General features: G+C 34.7%; 2 protein-coding genes across 2 annotated transcripts; one reads left to right on the plus strand and one right to left on the minus strand.

Annotated features, from left to right (window-relative positions):
* The first annotated feature begins 1,110 nt into the window (after positions 1 to 1,110).
* On the plus strand, positions 1,111 to 5,298 carry LOC117233312. Its single transcript, XM_033493496.1, has 3 exons — positions 1,111 to 1,559; positions 1,758 to 3,798; positions 4,869 to 5,298. The coding sequence occupies exons 1-3, from the start codon at positions 1,240 to 1,242 to the stop codon at positions 5,013 to 5,015; spliced, it is 2,508 nt and encodes an 835-aa protein (XP_033349387.1). The 5' UTR covers positions 1,111 to 1,239; the 3' UTR covers positions 5,016 to 5,298.
* Positions 5,299 to 21,706: 16,408 nt separating this feature from the next.
* On the minus strand, positions 21,707 to 23,878 carry LOC117232163 (zinc finger protein 286A-like). The gene has a single exon (XM_033491365.1). The coding sequence runs from the start codon at positions 23,355 to 23,357 to the stop codon at positions 21,963 to 21,965; it is 1,395 nt and encodes a 464-aa protein (XP_033347256.1). The 5' UTR covers positions 23,358 to 23,878; the 3' UTR covers positions 21,707 to 21,962.
* Between the last annotated feature and the right edge of the window lie 2,462 nt (positions 23,879 to 26,340).

Below are 26,340 nucleotides of genomic sequence, written 5' to 3' on the forward strand. Positions count from 1 at the left end.
GAAACCTGTTTTTTTTTTACATTGATTAAATTTATTTTTACGTTACAGTTTCATTTTTATTATCTTTTCTTTGAAAAACTAAAAATAAATTATTGCAGTACTCGCAACATTTTTCTATCGCATTCTTCGTCTCTTCTCAATGATAAAGCCTGCAATTTTTATTCTTTTGGAATTTACATCGTTTATCATTTTCAATTACTCGATTATTATGCGTGAAACTTTGTTTCCAAGAGAATTGAGTACAATCGTTATTATTCGTTTCTATAGTAATAAATAATACAGCGATCTTGCCGCAAATTAGATGTGAGAGTTTCAATGAAATTAAAATCATCTATCACTGTTATTTCCAATTATTCGGTGCAATTTAAATTTTCTGCCCCGAATAACCGTCCTAGATTGCGTCAATAATTTCAACATACTATAGCGGGATACACGTATATTTTGTTGTTTCATCGCTCTGTCATATTATACTATTTACGTTTCTCGGATTAGACAGAAATTTGATAAGCGAGTTCTTGGTCAATTATACAGAATTTCATGTAAACGCATTCTCCCAAAACGATCCACGCAAATTCATTTGTCACAGTGGATTACATTCACCTAGTTGGAAATTTGATAATGGCCAAAATGTGATTTCATCGATTCATTCCTGGTTAACCTCAAACTTAGTTAAATGCCAAACTAGGAATGCATTTCGTTCATTGTAAGTGTTCGCTGTCTGCTATATTAGCACATTTATTAACATATTTATAATATTCATGATAAAACAGATTACATTGAAAAGTTCAAGCAGTTCTCTCAGTATAAATTAATTTCTTAATCTAAAGATAAAAAGACCATGTGACTCGTGCGTTATTATATTGAATAAATTTGAATATATTACTGCAGCAGCTTTAATTTATATTTATAGTAATATATGTATATATATAGCTTGAATTAACTTAGGAGAAAATTCAATTATATATCGAAATTTTATATAAAAATATATAGAGTGCAAAGAGGGACATTTTGCAGGTTTTGACAAATTGATAAGTACGGTCAATTTACATAAAATATTTTCCATATATGTAACAGATCAATTTGTAGAATTAATTAATATTTGTAACAATTATCATTGGTCATATTTATGTTTGATTTAGTTAATTATAACTCTATACATCAATCATTTTTAAAACCAGACAAAAAGCTGTTTATATTATATCTTTCTCGGTATAGTAATGAAAATTGAACACATTTGGAATGGCATCCCTTTACATCGATCGGATAAAGAGCGATTTTCAACGATACGATCACTGTCTCCCACGTAAAACAAGCTATGAAAGATGGTGTCCGGAAATTGTCATAAAACGCCTAAGTAGCCAAGGCTTTGACGATTATTATATTTCCAAGAAGTTGCCAGTTAAAAAGGACTGTATGGATTTCATACCTAAAATACCAAAAATTGTCACGATCGGTTTAAAACTGGATCATCAGGACAATAATAATAAAAATACTCACCAATTTTGGGGCATAGCTATTATCAAGAATATTTTGATGCAATATCTTAGCTTTATTCACAGGTATTTTCACTTTAATTTGTTTTATTCACCTGCTAAGAGTAGTTTCTTTTTCTTTCCAAAGATAACAATTTCGAGATATCTGCCCAAATCAAAGTCCAATAACGAACTATTCATAGAGCGAAAGTATTATTATTTTACCTAATACGATTAAATAACTAAATTTGCACTGTCTAACAATTAAATGATTTAAATTAAAAACATTTGCAGATATCAAAGCATTTTATGGAAAACCAGTCCCAACTTAATTGGTAGTAATCCATGGTGCGTCTTCTTCTTTTCTTACAAACCGGTCTGTTACTGTACCCACATTTCGCATCATACACCGCTACATTGCACACATGTACATTCACCACACTGTGACCTTGAGGTAGTACACAATTGCCATTTTTCGAAGAAACATTCTTGCAAATTAGAGCCATGCGACGATAAGCCCATCGATCAGTGCCAATTTATAGAAAACACAAAGAAGAAAAAAGATGCTTGTAACGATAATACGTTCGTTGCTGATAAAATCGATAACAGACAATCAGATTATACGGTGAAAAAATCTACTAAATTCGTATCGGAAAGCGAATACAATTCTCGTCGTACCACATATAACAGATCTTATAATAATCAAATCGTAAAGTCAAAGAAAAGTGTTTGTTGCCAAACGGACAGATCGTATCCTATAAAATCGGAAAAGCATGTTAAACATAATCAAAAAGAAAATTATACTTCAACGAACACATCGTCATCTAAAGACATTAAGACAATCTTCGCGACTGACCGCGTGAATTTCCATAGCGAAAGGAGTAAGACAAATTTAGAATTGCTAGGAACTCGGTATATGAAGAAAATAGCATCGAGAAAACACGGAAACAACACAACAGAGAAAAGGCCGAGAAAATACGATACGGAGAATTTGTCGAGAGTTCGTAGAAAAGAAAATAAGTTTGTCAAACTTAAAAGACGCGGAACGATTAAAAATATTAATTTGTTACCAGAAAATTTCTTCAGTAATGGCAGCGTGACAAATTTCGCCAGCGATAATCTGACGAAAATACTGCGAAAGTATAATAGAAGAAAAGAAGCTTTAAGCGAAAACAGAAAGTATGATCTTCAAAGAATGTTGAATAACAGGATGGAGAACGACGTCGATATATCTAAATCGATAGCTTGCAACGACACGTATTTTATAGATAGTACAGACCGTGTGGAAGACGAAGAAGGAATTATGCTTGAAAATTCTGTTCCCGTTGAATCCAATGTAAATTCACTAAAAACTTCAAACGTGTCATGGAAATCGAACAATTATTTGGTCGAAGATAAAACTTCCGAAGTGATAATCCTTGGAAACGTGAAGAAACGATTGGAAGAGGACTATGATGATTATTTTTCGCTTCACGATGACGATCTTTTCCACGATGCAGAGGATTCAAACGATATTTTAGAAATAGATCAACCTTCTACAGAAGTTACTATGAATCACTATGATTACTATCGATACACGTTATATAATATTTACCCCAACGAACCGAAATCTGTACTGGTGACAACGTCGGCAACGAAGCACCAAAAAACGAAGCAAGAATTGACAGAACAGTCGGTACAAACCTCCCGAAACCGTACATCTTCCATTCACAAATTCCGTTTTGCAAATTCGAACTTGAATTGCAATCGCAGCTCGTTAAGAGAGCAAGAATGCAGTCCAAGCTCGTCGATCGAGTATTGCTCCGCTAGGGACATTTCTTTATCAAAGTTGCAATCGTCCCACGACGATTGTTTTTCAAATGACGTTTCTTTCAAAGACGACAACATGTTACAAGACACTAGGGAATTTTTCGATCACATCCCAGTGGATTCCTACACTGTGTGCTATTACCAACGGAACTCAACGCCAAACTTTTCGAATTCGTCTAAATTGATCACCGAATCTCTAGATTCTGGAACCTTAACTGATTGTTCACGTGGTCAGTTTCGAAATACGTCGAACGAACGACCTAACGAGAAAAGCGAGAAGAAGGTTAGAGAAGAGTGGAAAGGTTATGTGAGAAAAGTGGATTTGCTGCCTACCTACGATTTTGACACGGATAGCAGTTATTCAGATGAATCGCTTGATCGAAGAATCGATGTTGTGATCAAAGAATTCACGGAGAATCTGATTCTAAGTGAAAGAAAGGCAAAGACGAGATTGAGAAAGATGGAAAATTCTACGAGACACAGGCCGACGAGTAAACGACGAAGGAATAGGCAACAAGTATGTCTAGAGGTTTTTAATATTGAATGTACAATTCTTTAAGTGATAGTTCAAAAGCTATGAGAAAGTTTGAGTTGTATAAGTTGGATTAATTTGGAACAGACATGATTTGTATACGTATAGTATTGTGAAATTTGATGTAAAAATTATACAAATTATAGAACCGCAGTATATTATGTATGTTAAGAAATGTTTCGATATTTGTAAGAATATTATTTATAGAATTTATATTGTGTATTATATTTATTTCGAGCGAAATATACATCCTAAAAGTAAGAGAATTAAGTTTTGTAAAATTTTATGAATATTAAATCCGTATCAAAATTCATCATTTTTTTTAATTGGAATGCTCGATCGCGTATAAAATAGAATTTGAAAATAGAACAAATATTCATTATATCATTATATTAATTATGAACAATACTATACGTACTTATAAATCGATCGAAAAGCTGAATTCTACAAATAATTCAAATTTCTAGTCATGTAATCCTATGAAAAAATTTATTATCCAATATAGATTTTCGATATAGTTTCGAGAAAGAATATAGAGTGTCCCAATTTCCTCCGGCTGTACATTGTCAGTATATTCCATAGACCAAGATAAGAAAAAAAATGTCATATAAAAGTATGTCATTGGATGCATTGTTAAAGAGTTATAACAAAAAACAGATTAGGAATATTTAGATTTGATAGTATTCAGAAGCTATCGTATATTTTTGTAACTCCAACTACAATTCCATTTTAAAATCTTCATCGTTCCTGTCAATATAAGATTGGCAGCGATAAAAAAACTGAATTTATTACTATTTAAAGTTTTCCTTTATTACCCGTTGAACATTCCTGACCTATTTATGCGTTGCACTGTAGTAACGTACGTTCGTTACCGCCCATTTTATTTATCATCTTCCTTTTTTTTTTTTTTTTGTTACAGCTCTTTAACAATGCTTTCAATGAAATATTTTTATGTGACATTTTTTACCTAGCTCGACCTATTGAATATATCGACAACGTATGACCGAAAGAAGGACACGGACACCCTGTATAATTAATACCTGATAAAACAACAGGCACAGAGGGTAAGAGGGTGCATTTCAAAACGAAGCTCTACCAGCAAATTCGAATCTTCTCCGCGGCTGAACGACGATGATTGGGTCATAAGTAGCTCCACGCCACCCTTGTTCTCCTTTTCTGATTCTGAAATCGATCACATATAGTTTTCTAAGAAATCGGAACAAGTATCACGCCTTAAAGCACAATTTGAAGATACGAAATTACCAATCTCCAATTATTTCAACTAGTTTTGTTGAGTCGCAGAACTTGTTACTAACCAAAGTTAGTATTCTAGATTAGTATACAACGTTAATAAAAGCTTCTTATCATAAAGATTTTTATTCTAAACCGCAGATTTTTATGCATTTATGAGAATGTAAACAGTTTAGAAAATAGCGTGAAATATTCAGAGTATAGTAGTATCTGTAATATTTAGTAAATAAAACAATATCCTATCTAACTTTAATTATATTCATAGAAATATGAATCTGCATAAGAATCCGCTAATCATCGATCGCACAGTTATCACCTTTCATAAATATATCTCGTTGTTTTTTATTATATATATTAATTATTATATATAATTAAAAGCCCATTTGGACTTATCATATGCTTGCCTAATTTGGTGCTTTGCCTCAAAAGTTTACATCGAAGAAATAGTCTCAGTTCAAAGCCTCGTGAACAGACAACGAACTGAGACTGGTACGAAATACGGACATACCTACTCAGATGGCAATCCCAATAGTACAGGACACTATACTGGATCTTTCAATTAGACACTTCATATGCTCTTTAAACTAGCCAAATTCTGACATTATTCAATCCACCTCGCACATAAGGAAATGAATTGTGTCTGATTTGATGATTACGTTTAAGTCTAACGTTAGATGGCATGTTAGAAGATTTAAATGTAATCATCTGTTAGACACAATTCATTTTACTTCCTCCCTTACCTTTTCTTGTTACCGACTTACATGACCTTTACGTTAGCTGTAACGACATAGTCCACGCTGAAAGGAAGCATAAGACATATACACATGCATGACAATACATAACAACTAGTCTAATCATTACTATCGATCGATCGATACTCAACCCCATGAATCGAATAACCATAAACCCATCTGGCCAGCAAAGATAGATATTACTTTTACGCATTGACGCTTTACGATCCCTCGAATATCCCTTGCAGCACGCAAATAAGCAAACAGAACAACAAAAGAGCAGAGTTCCGTGAAAGGACGCTAAGTGAGAGAAGTGTGAAAAGTCAAAGTGCTCGGAGACGCAGCAACAATGAAAATGTAGAGACACGTCGATTCTAGACTGGTCCAACAGAAGTTCGACCACATCATTAGACGAGGCTGACCGTCTTTGTAATGTGGTTTCCTTTGAGGGCAAGGCGACGAAACGAGAGGACACTCGATAGCCAGCCGAGCGGAAATGCATAAACGACCAACAGACTGGCCCGGACTGGCCTTTTCCACGTTCTCTGTCGTGTCGACAAGGTACAAGACTACGACGTCTTTCTCTTCTCAATCTTTCTGTGTATCAGTTGCCCAACATCAATAGACAACGGGGCAACCAATTCTCTATTAAACGAAGGGTCCGGAAAAGTCTGCTGGAAAAACTGACGTCGCTACTGAACGACGCTACCGATCAAAAGAAATCTCGCTTTGGATACTGAACGCTGGTCATTTCCTGGAAATTACTTTCCGTTCCTTTCACCGGACCGCGTACACAGTCTCTTCGTCTCTTTTACTTCCGGTCTCTGTCCTTCTTGGTTCTCGTGATACAAAACGGTCTTGACGTATTTAAATTGTTTCACGATCCTCTTGATGCCGAAAAGAGATCATTGCGAATACGGCTGCGTAGAATGAAGAAAAGTTACAGATATTTGGTTATGATATACCGAACCCCCTTGCATGACTAAATTAATATCATTGACGACATTTTACAGGTTACAAGTTGGATGTGTTTGTGACAGCGTTTGATAGCAATGTTTTCGGTGATAAATCGAATGGAGTTTTTTTAAGTTTCAAATTATTTTATTTAACGTGAAATTGTACGATTGTAGAACCAAGGTCTATATAATCTTCAATTGTTAGAATTTATAACTTGCCAATTTATTAATATCATCGACAGATACATTTCTTTTTATTTCGGCTTTATGTCGCATTGGCACCTGAATTATTAGCGGCCATCTCGCCTCGTTATTCTTAAATTAGGTTTCGTGGTAAAACTCAGTTTCTTTGGGTAATTTAGAACGTCGGTGATGTGATCCTTTGATATGAAGGCGGAGTTTGCGTTCAATTTGTACTCGAGTCGTTGGGTTCTATATTTTCCACATTCTTATGTGTTCAAAGATTAATACCTATACTTAGGATTAATACTTAACTATAGGTATCTGGACACTAATATTAATTACTTCGTATTTTTTTAGTTCCATTTTCTCGAAAGCGTATCGCCCCTTTTCGACAATCTTATTCTATATTTTTTATTTACCGTTTATTAATAAAAAGTGCAGAAGATTAATGGCTGTACACTAAGAACGCAAGCGTTAGGTTTCCAACGATGCTCTTATTACATGAAAAATCAATATCTATAGGCGTCGTTATATTTTTTATGCGTAAAACACATGTCTCCTTAAATTTCTCAAAAATTAATTCGCTATCCACGAAACTGCAAAAGCAACGGCAACCGGACCATTTAGCCTATGTGCTGGTTTAATCAAAATCACGATCGAAAGGAGCATAATTACCGGAGTACGCTTGGTGGCGGGTCGAAAGAGACAGAGAAGGGAAGAAAAGAACTGGAAGAAGGTGGGGTGGTTAGGGTAGAACGGCGGTTGGATTCAAGCATCGGAGAAATCCGCATTCACGTAAAGGAGGATCAGCCGTGGAAAAGCATCTTACACCGAGTCTACGATATCTAATTCCCGAGAGTTCTTTGATATAGGTATATATGCCCACACCGGTTCGTTCTGTCGCAGCGAGAGAGTCTATACAAAGGGAGAAATAAATATCACAGTAATCTCAGATCCGCTATGTGGGACACACTGGAGATCTTCGACGTCCTCGTCATCCGTGTACCCAGCCACTAGTTCATTGGCAACGCTTGCTATTTAACGTAGGTCTGTATGTATGCGTACCCTGCCAATGAATATGAGAATTTTACTCGGTTTATGTACTATGTATTATCTATCGTTTTCAATAATTATCAGATAAATTCATTGTGATAGATAAATTCAGAAGAATATATGCATATTTAAAAGAAGAACATTTTTGTCACTTTTATTTTACGTGTATTGTGCAACACTCTCTGAAATTTAATTACATTATATCGAAAAAAATCATGACCAATATGAAAATGTACATGTGCAGGGTGGTTGGTAACTGGTGGTGGAAGCGGAAAGGGGGTGATTCTACGCGAAAAAAGAAGTCGAAAATATAGAATAAAAATATTTTTTAATTTTTTTTTTACACGCATACCGAGCGAAAATTCAAAGTCGATTTTCTCGAAAACAAAGCCTCAAACGAAAAATTGTTATTCTATATTTTCGACTTCTTTTTTCGCGTAGAATCACCCCCTTTCCGCTTGTACCACCAGTTACCAATCACCCTGTATATATATTAGTTTATAGTGTCTTTCTCTTGCAGACACGTCTTTTACAACGCATCTTTATACAAACACGAAACCCAATCTTTCGAACGTTGTGATCTTTAGTTTGATAGGACAAAATGGATCATACGTAATTCGATAAAATAATATAACACGGAAAATCCTGCGCATCCATTATTTCCTTATAAAACGAAAGAAATTTTTCAGACGACCTAATATATGTGTATAAATTACAAAACATTTATGTAATACAATTATTTATTTTTTATTTAAAACAATTGTCCTAGATCCTTAGTCTTAAAATTAGAACTGAGGTTTATTAATGTAAGAAATATTTAATTGATCGTTTAAATACATTTCTGATCTTCGCAACATATATATGTAGTTGCAATAAACATTTTCTTACCTTTTATTTCCCACCTAGGTACGTACTGTACGTTCCAGCATTGGTCTCAAAATTTATCAATATGATAACTACGTGTCGTGAAAAAGTGCAATGGAATTTTTCAATGTTTCGTATAACAGAGACAGTAATGTGTATGTTCATAAAAGTGTTCAAGTATTATACTTCAGTAAGTCACTGTAGATACTAAATTTAGATTCAGCGATATTATCTTCTAGATACAGATCTTTGATATTTTACAACATAACACTATAACATTATTCGAAATAACTCAGAACACCTTATTTCACCATAAATCAAGCCAATGTAACGAATGTTGCGAGTTTGCAAAGATAGATAGAAATTTATGATATTTGCCTATCAAGGAAGATAAAAAAAGGGCCAAGCAACGACGCTGACACACTGTTCATATTTACTTTCGCGTAACAACCGCTGAAGATCAAACGGATTCTTATACAAAGGTCCCTGATTTTTGTTAATATCCCATAGAAGAGCAAGTTCGAGTCCCGAAGAAATATTACGGAGAGAATCAATTGATCCATGGGGATGTTTCGAGAATGGTCGAAGGATGGATGAAGTCTGGTGACGAACGGAGACACGGTTGGGGTCGGGTCAAAGCAATTTTCGGCTTCGGAGGCAATCGTGCTCTAATACCCCGAGATAAAATAAAACCAAAGCCGGCGTGCCCTCCGTGAAAGCGATTTCGCGCGAATGACAAATCTCGTTCTCGCCAGTTGATTTCATTTTAAACTTTTCTATAGTCAAGTTGCCTTTTTCGTTTGACGGCAAATTTTAAGGCATTTTAAGGAATGTTCACACGTGTGTCTCTCTCGAGAATTTTTGAAGAATTTCTTAGGATTTTTGGGAAAATTCTACCGTTTAGAGTGCTGTGAGTAATCGAAGAGCGCTGAAAACGCCAAGAAACAAGTTTTTCCGGAGGAAAAGAAAGCTTATCCGTTAATGTAGTCCAAATTCATGAAAAAGAAAAGTGCATCTGTTGTAAACAAAATCAGTTGCAAAGAAAATTCAATGTTTCATTCATTTAGTCGGATGATATAAACAAAGGCCAAGAAACAATTAACTGTTTTTCTATCATTTTCTCCATACCAGGGGAATTGCGCTGAAATTCTATACCACGGTATTTTCATTGGTATGTAAAACATTTTCCAATACAAAATTAAAAGTTTTCTATTTTTGCACTTACAGCTTTGTTTACAAACACTCCTCGATTATAAACTCAAACACATTTTCTGCATTATTTCTTCGATATTTTTAAGAAACTACAGGTCATAGCTGGATATGTTAAGTGAAATTGTTTTTATAAAGCGTGAATTGAACGTAATAAGACGTGGGGAATGTTACATGGCGAATTAATGGCTTTCATAACTGAGGTGGAAGACAAGAGACAATTTTCCAACATGACGATGCTCCTATTCACACGTTTGCCACTACAAAAAAATGGTTTCAAGATTTTCGAATTATTACCATGGTATTCAGTTCTGATCTGCAACCGATCGAAAATCCATGGGGAATTCTAGCAAGAAATGTTTAGGATCGGAAGGAGCCACGTATGGAAGATATCGTTGAAGTTGAAAAATAGAATAAAATAAAAAAATAGAATAGAATAAAATAAAAAATAGAGGACAAATAAAAAATAGAGGACAGTGTGTCTAACAGATTAATAAAAGTAATCAAAAATAAAGAAATATCCACTAAATATCGAATGAAAACGTAATTAAATTAACTATTGACAAATTAATAATTAATTGAGTTTATATTGTTTTTCACAAGCGAAGACAAAATTTTAAGAGAAAATTTCATTTTTTTCCAGACTTCTCAAGAAAACAATTTGTATTTGTTGTATCTTTCATTTTGTTCAATGCTAATATAATGCGTAATTATATAAACGATTTTGTCAATGTTTGTTTTAATATCGCGAAAAACCTAAAGCAGAGAATTTAAAAATGGAAGTTGATTTAGAAGATCAACATTATCTAAATAATAAAATACCTATTGAACAATGTACAGTAGCGTGCAGTTTCGTTGTAAAAGTAAAATTTAATTGAATTGTAACTTTTAATTTCAAAACGCTGATATTTATTCTTCCTATGCTAATGATTAAAAAATGTTGAAGCAGATAATACACGTTTTTTGCGATAATATTTAAATCTTCCAGCGAAATGTTCATGCAAAATGAGATTCGCTTCTTCTCATTCGATCGCTAGACATATCAATTCGTAAACTACGAAACATCTTATGATTGATTTACAATAAATTTTATTTAATCATGTGACCATACTGTGTGCCAAAATTTAATTTTATTCTGCTAGATTGCAAAATGTCACATTATGAAATACGTAGATTTCAATTGCTTCGAAAGAAGGAAAGCAATTCAAAATCAAGAAAACAATTTGTATTTGTTGTATCTTTCATTTTGTTCAATGCTAATATAATGCGTAATTATATAAACGATTTTGTCAATGTTTGTTTTAATATCGCGAAAAACCTAAAGCAGAGAATTTAAAAATGGAAGTTGATTTAGAAGATCAACATTATCTAAATAATAAAATACCTATTGAACAATGTACAGTAGCGTGCAGTTTCGTTGTAAAAGTAAAATTTAATTGAATTGTAACTTTTAATTTCAAAACGCTGATATTTATTCTTCCTATGCTAATGATTAAAAAATGTTGAAGCAGATAATACACGTTTTTTGCGATAATATTTAAATCTTCCAGCGAAATGTTCATGCAAAATGAGATTCGCTTCTTCTCATTCGATCGCTAGACATATCAATTCGTAAACTACGAAACATCTTATGATTGATTTACAATAAATTTTATTTAATCATGTGACCATACTGTGTGCCAAAATTTAATTTTATTCTGCTAGATTGCAAAATGTCACATTATGAAATACGTAGATTTCAATTGCTTCGAAAGAAGGAAAGCAATAAAAACTTGTTATTTATACAAAATTATTATTTCTTTAAACAGAAAAATTTAACGAAAACGTTGAAAGAAATAAGCTTTTAAAACGATTGCAAAATATTTCTCCGCGCGTCATCCTTTCTATAGCATTGTACAGCACGTATATAACAGATTTGTAGGACGAGTACGTGAATCAAGGAGATATTCGGAATGCTCGAGGCGAAAATTTCTCTTCCGAGAAATCCAATGTGCCGAGAAGCGGCAGAGATTTCTGAGATGTGCTTTCCCAAAGCTTTTACAGTTATTATCCCACAGATGTTTGTCGTTTACAGGATATCGAGGCGATATTGTGGCATCGCGGATCGTGCTCTATAGCTGCCATTGTTTACCTAATGATAAAAGCACCGTTTTCTGTTTGCACGACCGTTTCTCAAATACAATTTTTCAAATAGTATTCGACCTCCATCGCTTCTATAGTAACGCCCTGTTCGTTTCTCCTTTTCTTAATTTGTCTCTCACGCTTTTAATTACAGTCCATGGAACTTGCTTTTTATTGTATTAACGTGAAAAACAAAATTATTATATAGTTCATAAATTTCACTTCAAGCTTCATCTCATTTCATAAATTTCATTTCATGAGTTTTCGTTTTACAAATGTTTCATTTATAGATTCGTTTTATGACTTCATAAGTTTCGCCGTTCCTTTTATTAAGAGTTGGAAATTACCAAAAAGCAGCGTGAGTGCAATTGTCGCTTCTTTCCAATTAGACATCAATTCTTCCGCCTGTACTAACTGACTTATGAGGTCCTTATGATTCAAAGTTTGATAAAATTTTGTTAACAAAAATTCACTCGACACGAAAGAAAGATGCTTTCTCAGGAATTTTGTCAAATCGGTATAAATATCATGCGAACAGGTTTACATAAAAATATATAAAAAATAACAGTACCAACTGACTTATGGGATCTTCATGATTCAAAGTTTGATAAAACTTTGTTAACAAAAATTCACTCGACACGAAAGAAAGATGGTTTCTCAGGAATTTTGTCAAATCGGTATAAATACCATGCGAACAGGTTTACATAAAAATATATAAAAAATAACAGTACTAACTGACTTATGGGATCTTCGTGATTCAAAGTTTGATAAAACTTTGTTAATAAAAATTCACTCGACACGAAAGAAAGATGGTTTCTCAGGAATTTTGTCAAATCGGTATAAATACCATGCGAACAGGTTTACATAAAAATATATAAAAAATAACAACTCAACTGCAATATTATATTATATAAATCAATTATTCAATATTATATTACGAATAAGAAATATATGAGAGATAATTCCTAAAAAATCTTCTACATTCTACACAGAGAGAAAGTGATTTTTTGGAAAAATTTGTCGAATCGACATGAACACCGTAGGAACAAGCTCGCATAAGCGCACACGATCACACGTGTGGAGATAGATATGTGTGACATGGCGAGGGAGAGCTTCCCACGGGAGAAAGCGATTCTGAAAATTCTTCGAAGACACGTCGATAAAAGGACTATGCTGCTACACTCAAGAGAGCACTCGTCTTCGTCTCTCTTTTGCCAACGCTTTCTTATCCATCGCGCCGGGGAAATTGTATTTCGACCCGACGAATAGCAAAGCGAAGATGACAAAGTCACGAAAGAAAAATTACGAAATTGCTTGCTGCTGCAGTGGCGCACTCGGATACTTGGAAGAGGTGTATCTAACCTTTCTCGAATCGTAGCTTCTTCTCCGTTTCATCGATCGATCTACGATAGAAAGAGGAAAAACAAGAACAGAGGCCGAGGATAGGTAAGTGGATACTTCGATTTCCACTGGCACAGACCTTCTCGAATACCGGTGTGATCCTTTGACTACGTTAATGTGCTAGAAATGCACAGAAAATCGAATTCTTGTCGCCCAAAAGAGGAACCAAGGAAAGGGAGCTTTATGTAGATAAAGTACATAGTGCATTTCGTTTAGATCGAACGTCTAAATCAATTTAGATGTTGTTACCGAAGATAAGAAAGAACAATTACCAGAAGTTCACACGGTTCGAAGAATATTTTTATCTTTGTACATCGTTTCGTATATCGTATGAAAATCATGAATTTTCAATGAATCAATAATTTTGGTATACTGACTTTTATACATAACTTATCCATATACTTTCTTCGTATGTATAGGAAAAATGTTTCCTTTAGGATTCAACGAAACATAAACACGATCTAATACATTTTTCCGTACACCGATAGCTACCTTCTATAACGTGACGTTGTAGTCAACAGGCTTATCTTGACGTAGGCATCAAAAGAAGTTGAAGATGTTTATAAGCAGTAAAATATCCTTCCAAACATTAACTTTTAATTCCAATTCCTAATTCTTTTAATTCATAAGCGTCAGTACATTTTGTTCCTAGAAAAATGATCTTCATTTCTAACGTTCGTACCATTTCAATTCTCGTTCCATTTACTCAAATACCTGCCTAGGTACCTACATCTTATAACAGATTTCTAAGCCTATTTCATGGGCTGCAGTTTTCAATCGGTGTGAAAGATCTACCTCGTAATTCTTGACTGAAACAAAAAACCAAAAGAGGATTAATTTATTATATATTATTCTTCTCGATGAACTAAAGAAGTTCGTCAAAAAGTTTATTCAAATAATTGTTATAGCACCTCAAAGTTTATTTTTTCTTTTTATAAAACACATTTTTTCTTTAAACCCGCCAAAATTTTTAATTTCACACTATTTTCTGCCTTTTTTTTTAGTTCATCGAGAAGAAAAATATATTATAATTTAATCCTCTTTTGGTCTTTTATTTCAGTCAAGAATTACGAGCTGGATCTTTCCCACCGATTGAAAATTGCAGCCCATGAAATAGGCTTAGAAATCTGTTATAATTTTTTTTTACTTTAAAAAAAAAATTTTTTTTATTCGTTAAATATATATAAAACCATACTCAAAATTCAATAACTTCATTTCTTTCTTTCCCTTCTAAAAAAAAAGTCACAAAAAGACGCTGTTTTAGAACATTCCAATTCAGGACACCCCCTTAAGCAGGTGAAAAGCCTCGTAATGTATCTTTTTTTCTTCCACAAAAAGAAATCCTAACTTCTTCTAGCATTCGCGTCATTTATTATTTCAATTTCATAATCTTCCAGGATTCTTAAAACGTAATGAGAAAGAAAGTCCGCGCGAGAAAAATTAGCGAGAACCTTCTGGGAACACGTTGCAGTACGCGTAAGCCTTATTACGCGTACAAAAGAACAGGGGAATTCACGTACGATTTAAAGAGCCGATCGCGGAAGCGGGAATTTCGAAAAATCAGCTTCACGGATTTAATGGCCCCTGTTGAACGGCGAGGGCGCGACAGATCTCCTTATTCAGCCGGCACAAAGGCACCGCGCAGATTACAGAGCCAGCAATCCCTCTATGGATTCTACGGTGAGGCATTATGCTGGCACACGGGGCCAAGTAACGTCCAAGGGCATCATCCCTGGACAATACTGACTTCGATCACTCTATATCTATATCTTTTTTGTTGATCCTTACGCAATTTCCTTTGGATCAATGAAAATCAATCATCCTCGATATTGTGACTCTTAATTCGCAGACAGAATCTATCGGTAGATGAACAAGCAGTCGAGGATTTTATATCAATGGTATTCACACAACGATGAAAATTTGTTTGTTTTTGAAACCTATTTGTTTGCAATCTCCTCCCATCTTTCTTCGCGTGGCGTCTACACTTATCGTAATATACTTCAAATGTATTGGGTTGCTTCGTATTGGCTGAAAAGTTTCTTTCGTTTTATGAGGAAATGATAGACGCACAAGATTTTTTGTTCTGTTGAGATAAACACCGCGACATTTCACAAACTTTGTTTCACGTTTGTACGAAGGTGCACTGTTGTAAAAAACACTGTTGTTTGCAAAAGAAAGATACTTTCCGGGCAACCTAATAATTGTAATTCACATTAATGTAGATCGACCTATACGATATCGATACCATAAATCGTACAAGTTGTTCGTGCCATTGAAATACCTGAAAGTGATATCCAGAAAAATATGAAAATGGTGATCTATTGCTGTGTGATTCATTGGATTACTTGATAGCTACTTCAGCCTTGATGCTACCAATAGGTGTATTTGTCAAGAATATCTGTATTTCTTGAGGATCGTTGCTGGTTTTGTCTGTTTTGATCTTCAAAATTTGTTAAATCTTCTGTGGAAACGATGCAAACGAACAAGAACGTGATACTTTTTCATATGTGTTACGATTATGTAGATAATTGCGTTGACGCAACATGTGCGTCAGTAGCAGCAAAAGTTAAGTTAAGATGCGAACGAAAACGCGTAACGTAAGCTAAAGCAACTCATCTTCATTGGAGTCATCGTATTCAATGGTAGAACAAAAATGATATATCGAGGAGGAAGTTGGAGGAAGGAAGGAAGAAATAATTATCGTGAACAAAATGCGAATGAATAATCTTCAAACAGAGATTCGCCTTCAAGATTCGTATATTTACGAGAAATGAAATTTTGATATATACAGATATGAACAGAAAATACATCTGGTGACTAGCCTACGTTACATACAATCAATTATACTTGCAGTTTCTTAAATGTGCGATGATACTCAGCTCACATGGACGCGGATCGTTATTATACATATTTATAGATACATGTGCATGTATCGCAGACAAGATTATTACAAACATTTTGTCGATTTTCCAATCAAAAATTTCGTACTTCTTCTTATCGATAATTTTTACATATTTAATCGTGATCTTTTATTACATCATGTATAGATAAACAAAAAGGAAAATGTGAACACGAAGTGCTTACTTTAATTTGATAGGTGACAACCTCTTTGATTCGCTTAAACACGCAACCTGTTGTGCTATCATGAGTGCTGTTAGAGTTATAGCACCACGTATTAATCTTCCAAGTACGTAGGTATAATTCTTACATGCTCTTGCATATCGAGCTTCGGTTAAATAAAATATTCTTCGCTATGTACTATTTAAGTAAGACAACTTAATTCTAATCGCTTTCAACAGCGTATAAATAATTCGTTAAAAAATATATCACGCGATATAGCCGGACAAATTCTTTGTAACAATCTAACGCATACATATGTACATACGATCGCCTGATTCGTTGACTATCGTGTTACAGACACATAATTAACGACGATCAGAAGATATAACTACCTATACAGATAATTCGACTGCGGATATTTATGCAGATTCAGATGTCTGCGAACACGATTAAACAAATGGAATTTAATAAATATTCTACTTCGGATATCTTATATATATTTTCACATGTTACGTGTATCTTTACATCTTTAAATTATTATCACGTTATCCATAAATTAATATTTAGATAAAATATAATTATTTCCTAATAAAGCAGCGTTAGTCCAAGGGAAATAAAAAATAAAATAAATACATAAAAATCCGCAGTCTACGAATAATCGTTTGCCCCTTGTCGCTGATAAACTTCTTCATTTTTAAGTTCCTTTCATACACTTTCTAGAGATAGTATATATATTTGTATGCTTACTCACGACTAGTTCTGACTAGGCTTTGTTTAATTAACATTCACCGCGTTCATCTAGATACGTTTATCTTTTAACGGTGCCCTACTTTTTTTCGTTCGCCGGTTGGTCGTCGCTCGAATGTCTCGAGCTACAATCCACGTGTAATTATTTCACGATTTTCTACGTTTCCGAACGCTAATTAAATTTCATTATATCGGAATTATACATAGATGGCTATCCTTATGACATATACCTAAACCAGTCACTCGGTACAAGCTTCTCGTGATTGTTCTTCGTGATTTTTATTATCTACTTAATCTTAAAAAAGACACCTTCGCTCACTACTCTTCGACTAGATTATACTCTTTTATTCTAAATGAGTAGAATAAAGCAGAATGGAAAACTGAAAAAAAAAGAACTAAACTGAATATTATTATACAACGTCGGTGACCCGAAACGATATTACGGTGATTGAACAAGCGTTTGATATTCTATATCAAATCTTTAGTGTTTTTTTTAATTATAAATCTTTTTCTAAAGAAATCATTGTATTCTATCTTAATATTAATTTACAATACAATAATACCGAACTAACGAATAATAATAGTAATAAAAGGATTTTGTGAAATTCTTTAATTAAAAAAATTGAAAGAATGTTTACAACGTTTCACTGTCACCTCAAGCCACCTTACTATGATGAAACCCAGTAATTAAGCGAAACGAGTGGCAAAGAACGATGGCAATAATAATAACGTGTACTATTATTATTATCGTTCACACAAGTTGCCTTTCTTTGTTATGGGCGAAAAAATAATTTGTTATTAAATGTTTAAATATATGGAAAAAGGTGCATCGTAGAATTTATATTCCGAGAACTGAACATCGTTTTGCTCGTTCGAAATAATTTGATAGATGCAACGTTTCGATTAACTACGAATTTTCAATCAATATGTGTTTCTATCTAAATAATACATGTTATCGGAGTACGTTTTAGAACAGTGAATACATTCTCATTCTCTAACTAGATACAACTGCTACGATTTGGCAATGATCGTTAAACTATGCTGTCTGAGTAAAGACTAGAAGCAACTCTTTATTACACGCAGCCGTACATACTAACTCGGACGATCATATTCACGCAAAATTGAAATACACTATGTAGTCACTGAATTTACTGAGTCGAGAAATTTTCCTATGGTACTTCCCTCCCATGTTGACTTTTTCATCTATGACATGACAACACGTGTAATTCCTTATTAGCAAATATCTTCCCTTTTACTAATGACTTTTTCGTTTAGTTACTGTCAGCTCTCTTTTGCTTCAATGTATCGTTATATTTTTATAAAAAGTATTACTAACCCTTTGCACTTCTATGTCGAGTGTGAGTTTTTATCTCCTTTGTCGAGTCCCACTCGACATTCTTTCATGTTCACCTTTTGTTGTGAAACGTGCGAAAGGAAACCAGGATTGCATCCTGGAAATTGTTTCAAGATATATCACACACTTAAAAATTACAAAATACAACAATACTGTGAACAAAACTGGTATTTAAGTGAATTTGTTTCTTCCTTTATCTATTCAAATCGTCTTATTTTTTTAGTTAGAATAAATTTCAAATAAAATACTTAAAAGCGTTGGATGTCGGTGGTAACGAAATTGAAATAAAATTCGGAGTGCAAAGGGCTAAGATGTAGTTTCATTTGCTATGAACGAAATAAACGTATTTATTTTCCTCTCATTGGGAAATATAATTTACAAAGTAGACAAAAATTTCTTTTATCTACCAAACGATATAACGAACACTATACTTTGCGTATTTTTGCGTTTTCGAATTTCTCATAATTGCATTAAAATTCGCAGAATTTAATGGCAAATAATAAATGATTCAGGACTACTATACATGCAATTCTGTCACTATAAAACATACCAACGATTTAATAACATTTTCTCTCCTACATCTACTTACGATTAATAAGAAATAATACACGATATGCATTACAGTGGCTGTTTGATTAGAAATTTATCCACGAAATATTCACTGAATCTAATTCTCACGATTAAAAACTACCTATCCAACTTACTTAATCCTACATTAAAAGTAATCAACGAGTAGTTGATAACCCTGTCGACTAGATACGCGCTAATTCGATCGCCTTAAATATCTTTGATATTCTGCTGTATGATCACGATTCACTCGATTCGATGAGTCCAATCAGCGAGTTAAGTTAAATTTATGACGCTAAGGAATACTTATCAGAATAACGTACGTCCTCTTAACACGTCGGCTGTCACGCCAGTTCTATGTATTTTCAATCAATAAACTTTCATTCGCGCAAAGTATTAGATCCGATTTACTCATTTTTTCCTCCAACAATGTTATCCAAGATATTCACGTTGTTAAAACAGTTTTCAGCCCGTGATCTTTATCTTATTTTAATCATTCTGAAACAGCAATTCTCAACCATTATCAACTATGGACACAGAGGTGTGCAGCAAAAATTTTCAGACACGCGATACCTAACGTATTCAATCGGTTCCTGATCGACTCTCTTTTCAAAGGATCGTCAAATAAAAAGACAACGATGGTCAAAACGATAGCCTTGTCTCCGATCAAATATATCTATTTATCATAGTTTTTAGTCTGTGGCAAAATTTTAGCAATTAGTCTATGCGTGCCATAAGATGAAAAGGATGGAAGATCGCTGTTCTAAAGAATTTAATAACGTGGCTCACCGATGGCCACCGTGACAGGCAACGTGTTAACATAGGATGAAAGATGGGGAATCGTCGCCTTGGATAAATATTACAACACAGATAAATTGCCAGCTAGGTATATGTACACGCACAGTCACGCTTTATAACCGACCTCTCTCTACTATCTACAGATTTACATCGCACGCAACATCGTATTAACCTTGCTGCTTCGCTACTTCTAATTCTATGCAAATTTACAGTCCGATTCGGCCCTCGTGCCATTCGTAAGCACACACGTTAGTATTTAACTGTTCCGTTGCAACGGCTGTTATTGTCTCGAGTTTTGGAGAAGCAAAATTTTATTGGTAAACGAAAAGTTGTCAGTGAAATCTTTTCTTGGTTTCTTTAACGCGATTCCGTTAGGTTGTTCCATAAGATTGGTCGTTTTCTCTGTTGTTACTTATTTTTGCTATTTGTCAAATATTGCCTATTTATATTTGTTTTTTTTTCATTCATTAAAAAATCGTCTAGTTTTCTTTCACCCGTTTTCTAGTTCTCTTAGTTTTATTAATTACTACGTAGTTTTTAGTAGGAGATATTTTTGTCGAAGATTAATAAGAAGCGGAGATTTTTGAAATTTCGCGAAAGAAGAGTAAATAGAAGCAAGTGAAATAAATTGAAAAAGAAACAAATATAATTTCTAGATGAGAAGAGGTGAGAAGACGAGGGAATTTACGATTGATCTCACAATGATTCTTCGCAATTTCCTGCCAAATTTTGTTATCGAAAAGCGACAAAATTTATGAAACGACCTAATAGGTATCATAATCGATGTTCCTTAAAAAAAAAAAAAAGATTGAATTATTATAGAAATTCTGAAATTGATCGTTAGCTGTACTTTACGATTGTGCGTCGTAATATCGTCCCGAATTATTGATAACTGAAATTTCGCCGTCAGTAAAATGTCTACAATCACGATTGAAATTTACGCTTGTTTCGTTCTGTTGTTTTTAAAAGCAATATTCTCAGCTGCTGCAAAATCTTTTTATCGGTAGTAACACACTCTATCGTTTGATAAATTTTATCATGATATGAAGTAGGATATTTTATACCTTACTATAAAACTTATGAAACTCCAAGATATGTGCAATCTATTAATGAATAAGTTTATATAAAAAAATACGATAAGCGTATCGGAATATGAAACATATTTACGTAATGAAAATAAATTTAGCATAAAGATTAAAAAATCACTGTATAGTTGAAAATATATACAAAACCTTTCAGGCGTTATATAAATCGAAATATTCAGTTTTCGAAAGAAAATTCTCAATCCTCGACCGACATATTCTCCATCATAATGACTATATAACGCGTACAGAGAAGAATGTCGTATTAAATTTTGCTTTCGCTATTATTTACTAATCAAATAACACGTTACTCCTTCCCTCTTGCATCATTCCCTGTATACGACACCGGTTGAGTTACATGCTCCAAGAAAAAAAAAGAAAGAAAAAAACCTATCCTTTAAGAAAAGTCTATTCCATTAATGAAATATTAACATAAAATTGCACGTGTTACGATTCTAAGGAAAAATACAAAACTAGAAAAATAAAAAATAAAAAGAACAAAATTTATCCCATTACTATATAATATGAAACTTAAAAAAATGCCAGAAATACCCTATGACAACAAGAACAAAGGGGAATGCAAAGATAATATATCAACTGCTCTTTATCATATCTCCAACCAAGCAACTATAAAAAAATTCGAAAAAAATTCTCAAACGTTAGATTGCGAAAAAATAGAGCCCTCCACTAGGAGACTCGGTCTTTACAAATCAAGGCCGAATCTCCAGTAGAGTCCTGGTCTTCTGGGCAAGGGTCTCGCGGGGAACTGGTGTCAGGGGATCTCGGTGTTCAACGTACCCTTGGAAACCACCTGAACGACGTCAGTCTTACCAACAGCTCCTCCTTGCTCCAACACCACGTTATTGTTGTTGTGATTGTTGTTGTTATTGGTCTCTGGATGTTGACTGGCTAGGTGTTTCCTCAGCGCTGCTTGCCTGGTGAACTTCGCGTCGCACCTGGTGCACGATATCTCGATACTTCCGGTAGACGACGAATGTTCTCCGTTGGCCAGTCTTGGTTTATGCCAGCGTCTGTGAGAGGCCAAATTCGCCGGACACGAGAATCTCTTGTCGCATTCTGGACATCTGTACTCGACGTGGGCTATCCTGGAGCACCTGTGCTGGGCCAACTGGAACGCGTCCTCGTGCAATTGCCTGCAGAGCTTGCACTGATAAGGGCCAAGCCTGTTCTCGATCTTAGCTAGCTCCGCTCGCGCCTCCTCGGTGACTTCAACGATGTTGAATGCCGGATCGATGTCTCCGGTGACTACAGCCTCGTCCGGGCCCAAAATCACGGTACCCGACACCGGGCTACTGGTATCCTCGTCGAATTTCAGTCTTCTAGCGTGCTTCTTTTTGGGTCTCTGAAGAAGCTTCTCGGTGGAACTGGATCTGGAGCTACTAGACGCGACGTTGTTGTTGCTGGTCGTCGAGGCTGGACTCGAGTCCTCCTCTCTTACTTTTCGTCTTGGACATTGCGGAGGCGATGGTGTGCTCGGAGGAGTCATGGGAGCGTGCTGCATCCCTTGCAGGTGATGCTGCGGCGTTAGAAGAAGCTGCTGGTGGTAGCCTTGTACCGATTGAAGGTGACTAGGACTGGTTAATAGAAGCTTCTGATTGTGCGTGTAATACTTGGAAGCGATCTCGTTCGAGCTTGAACCAAAGGGAGCTAGTCTGGTGGCCTCTTCCAAAGTGCAGGCTTTGACCGTTGGTTCCGGAGTTTGCAGTGGTTCTTTCTTGGAAAGTAGCTCGTAACTGGAATGACTGTGCACCGAGGAACTTCGTGGAACCGTGTCGAAGTCGTCGACCACCAGGGGACTCGTTTCGTCGCTGTTCCTTCCGTACCCGGTGTTTTCCAATTCTTTCTGCACATCGTCCAACGTTCTCTGATCTTTCTTGGAATCTACGAGATCTTCGGTTTTCGGCGTGATCGGTGTAGGCGGAGGTTTCAGAGACAGATCCAGGGGACACGGGGTAGACGATCTGGACAAGTCCCAGTTTTGAAGAACGTGATGATCGGGAACCCTGGAGTAGGTGGGAGGGTTCTCCATAGGAATGTGCCAACTGGTAGCCGCGCCGTACGAATGCTGGTGGATCTCGTCACCGTAGTAACCCAGATAATTCAACCCAGGGGCCAGGAACGCCCGTGGCAACGAACTGTGCAACATACTGACGTTCGTCTCTGCCAAATGTCTCTTTCCTTACGTTTCTCCTTAGACGAACCATATATTCGATATTTCAACCGTTTCCATTTTACGTTGATTAATAATTCTTAGAAACACTGGGATCTTCTCTAACGTGCACAATGCAGTCTCCTACCAACGTTCTTCATCTAATAATTCTGCGACTCACGATGTCCGATGATCGCTAATCTTTCACTCGTCAAACAGATGGTGAGTTTCTCGATGTCTTATCAATTGATAATTCTACAACGATTAGACGACGTCTGATGATTTTTCAATATATTTGTTTCTCACTTGGCGAACAGATGGGATTTCTTGACGATTTTAAAGACTTGTCAAAGATTTTTCCGATATTTTCCAGTATATAAGACACGCTATCTGCTCCCTCGACGGCTGAACGCCGTTTGACAGAAGTACGCGAGTCGAACCTCTGGTATATTCGAACGCTCCGCCCGGGAGCCGCGTCTCGCTTTGTTTCCTATTGGTCGACCGATCTCCGGCCTCCTACCCCCACCACTGTGCATATTTGCCACCACTCCGGTGGAATTCTGGCGCGTGCTCATGTAAACACTCACCGCCCCGTCCAACCGCCTGACTAATGAATGTATATCTCCTACGCCGCTGTACCGTGGCCTCTCCACTGGAGAACGATGTCGTTCCTGTCGATTCTTTAATAGAGAATGCTACCCTTTAAACGGATCCCTTCCCCAACGTTATTTCCTTCCGACGAGCTTTCTTCGAGCCTGCACGGATTCAATATGGTGAATTTATTGGAGGTTAGGTTGATGGCGAGTCGATTGGCTGTGTTCGTGGAAATGCATGGTTTTGGGGAACGTACTGGCGCAAAAGTGAGATTTAATTGTTTAGATAAATAATTGTTAGCCCGTTAGAATGTTATAGCGTTGAATACGAGAATGTTAGGATACTGTATGACATTAGAATGTTAGAATGTTATGGAATACTAGTATGTTAGAAGGTTAGAATGTTAGAATGTTATGGAATATTAGAATGTTAGAATGTCGTAGAATGTTAGGAGGTTAGAATGTCAGAATGTTATAGAATATGAGAATGTTAGAATGTTATAGCATATTAGAATGTTAAAACGTTATAGAATATCGGAAGGTTAAAACGTTATAGAATATCGGAATATTAGAATGTTAGAATGTTATAGAATGTTAGAATGTCGTAGAATGTTAAGAAGGTTAGAATGTTAGAATGTTATAGGATATTAGAATGTTAGAATGTTATGGAATGTTAAAATGTTAAAACGTTATAGAACATCGGAATGTTACAATGTTATAGGATGTTAGAATATTAAAACGTTATAGAATATCGGAAGGTTAAAACGTTATAGAATAACGGAATGTTAGAATGTTATAGGAGATTAGAATGTTAGAATGTTATAGAGTGTTAGAATGTCGTAGAATGTTAGAAGGTTAGAATGTTAGAATGTTATAGGATATTAGAATGTTAGAATGTTATGGAATATTAAAATGTTAAAACGTTATAAAATATCGAAATGTTAGAATGTTATAAGAATATTAGAACGTTAAAACAGTATAGAACATCGGAATGTTACAATGTTATAGGATATTAGAATATTAAAACGTTATAGAATATCGGAATGTTAGAATATTATAAAGTGTTAGAATGTCGTAGAATGTTAGAAGGTTAGAATGTTAGAATGTTATAGGATATTAGAATGTTAGAATGTTGTGGAATATTAAAATGTTGAAACGTTATAAAATATCGGAATGTTAGAATATTATAGAATATTAGAACGTTAAAACGTTATAAAATATCGGAATGTTAGAATGTTATAAGAATATTAGAACGTTAAAACATTATAGGACGTCGGAATGTTACAATGTTATAGGATATTAGAATATTAAAACGTTATAGAATATCGGAATGTTAGAATATTATAGAGTGTTTGAATGTCGTAGAATGTTAGAAGGTTAGAATGTTAGAATGTTATAGGATATTAGAATGTTAGAATGTTATGGAATATTAAAATGTTAAAACGTTATAAAATATCGGAATGTTAGAATGTTAGATATAGTTACTAGAATATTGAAATTAGATAGATTGTTGTGTTATTAATATTGTTATGTGACTGTTAAGCAATTAGTAGATCCGTCTGCAACCTTCTTTTTATTCACATGCGGTTCTTTTCAATTTTCCGTATTTTAAAGTCTCCTAAAATTCTTGAATGCTCTTCCAAGTTTCTAGGATATCATCCAATAGTTTTTATCGATACCTATATTATATTACGTTACCTTAACTTTTTTAAGCAGACCAAAATTTTAAACAAGGACATGGAGAAAATGAAAAATTACTTGAAACATTGGTCGAAAACGACCCAATATGCAAATGAAAGGTGAAGTTAGGAAATGAGACCTGTGCACGTTGCACCAAACTGAAAATTTAGTGGCTCTGACTTTTTAAATAGCTGAAATAATTAAAAACTTTTACACTAATAAATCCATTTTGTTCTCTTGAGATAAACACCGCGACGTTTCACAGACTTGGTTTTACGTTTCTATGAAGGTGCACTGTTGTAAAAAACACGTTTGCAAAAGAAAGACACTTTCCGGACAACCTAATATCTAAATAATAGGTATCGACCTACTGTATAGATTGCTGTAAAATTAAGAGAATTATAAATGAGAAACTATTGATTTTGAAAAATTAACGATATAAGATGTCCAAAGTTTACAATGAAAGATTTGTTCGACGCTAGATACCATTAATAGATTGAGATAAATTATTGAACCTACATAGTGAACCATTCACGACACTTTTTGAGTTCGTCATTCTTATTTCTATTCTCTATCTTGTTCAAATAGAAATTATTAATGGCATTTATAAATACGCGTTGAAATGAAGTAGCCTAAGATCGAATAACCCGATTCAAATTTAATACGTTTCGATTCGATATACATTTATCGAATTATATAGGTGCCAT

Source organism: Bombus vosnesenskii, unplaced genomic scaffold, assembly GCF_011952255.1.
Source record: "Bombus vosnesenskii isolate JDL3184/JDL3185 unplaced genomic scaffold, Bvos_JDL3184-5_v1.1 scf7180000013263, whole genome shotgun sequence".
Classification (NCBI taxonomy): Eukaryota; Metazoa; Arthropoda; class Insecta; order Hymenoptera; family Apidae; genus Bombus; species Bombus vosnesenskii.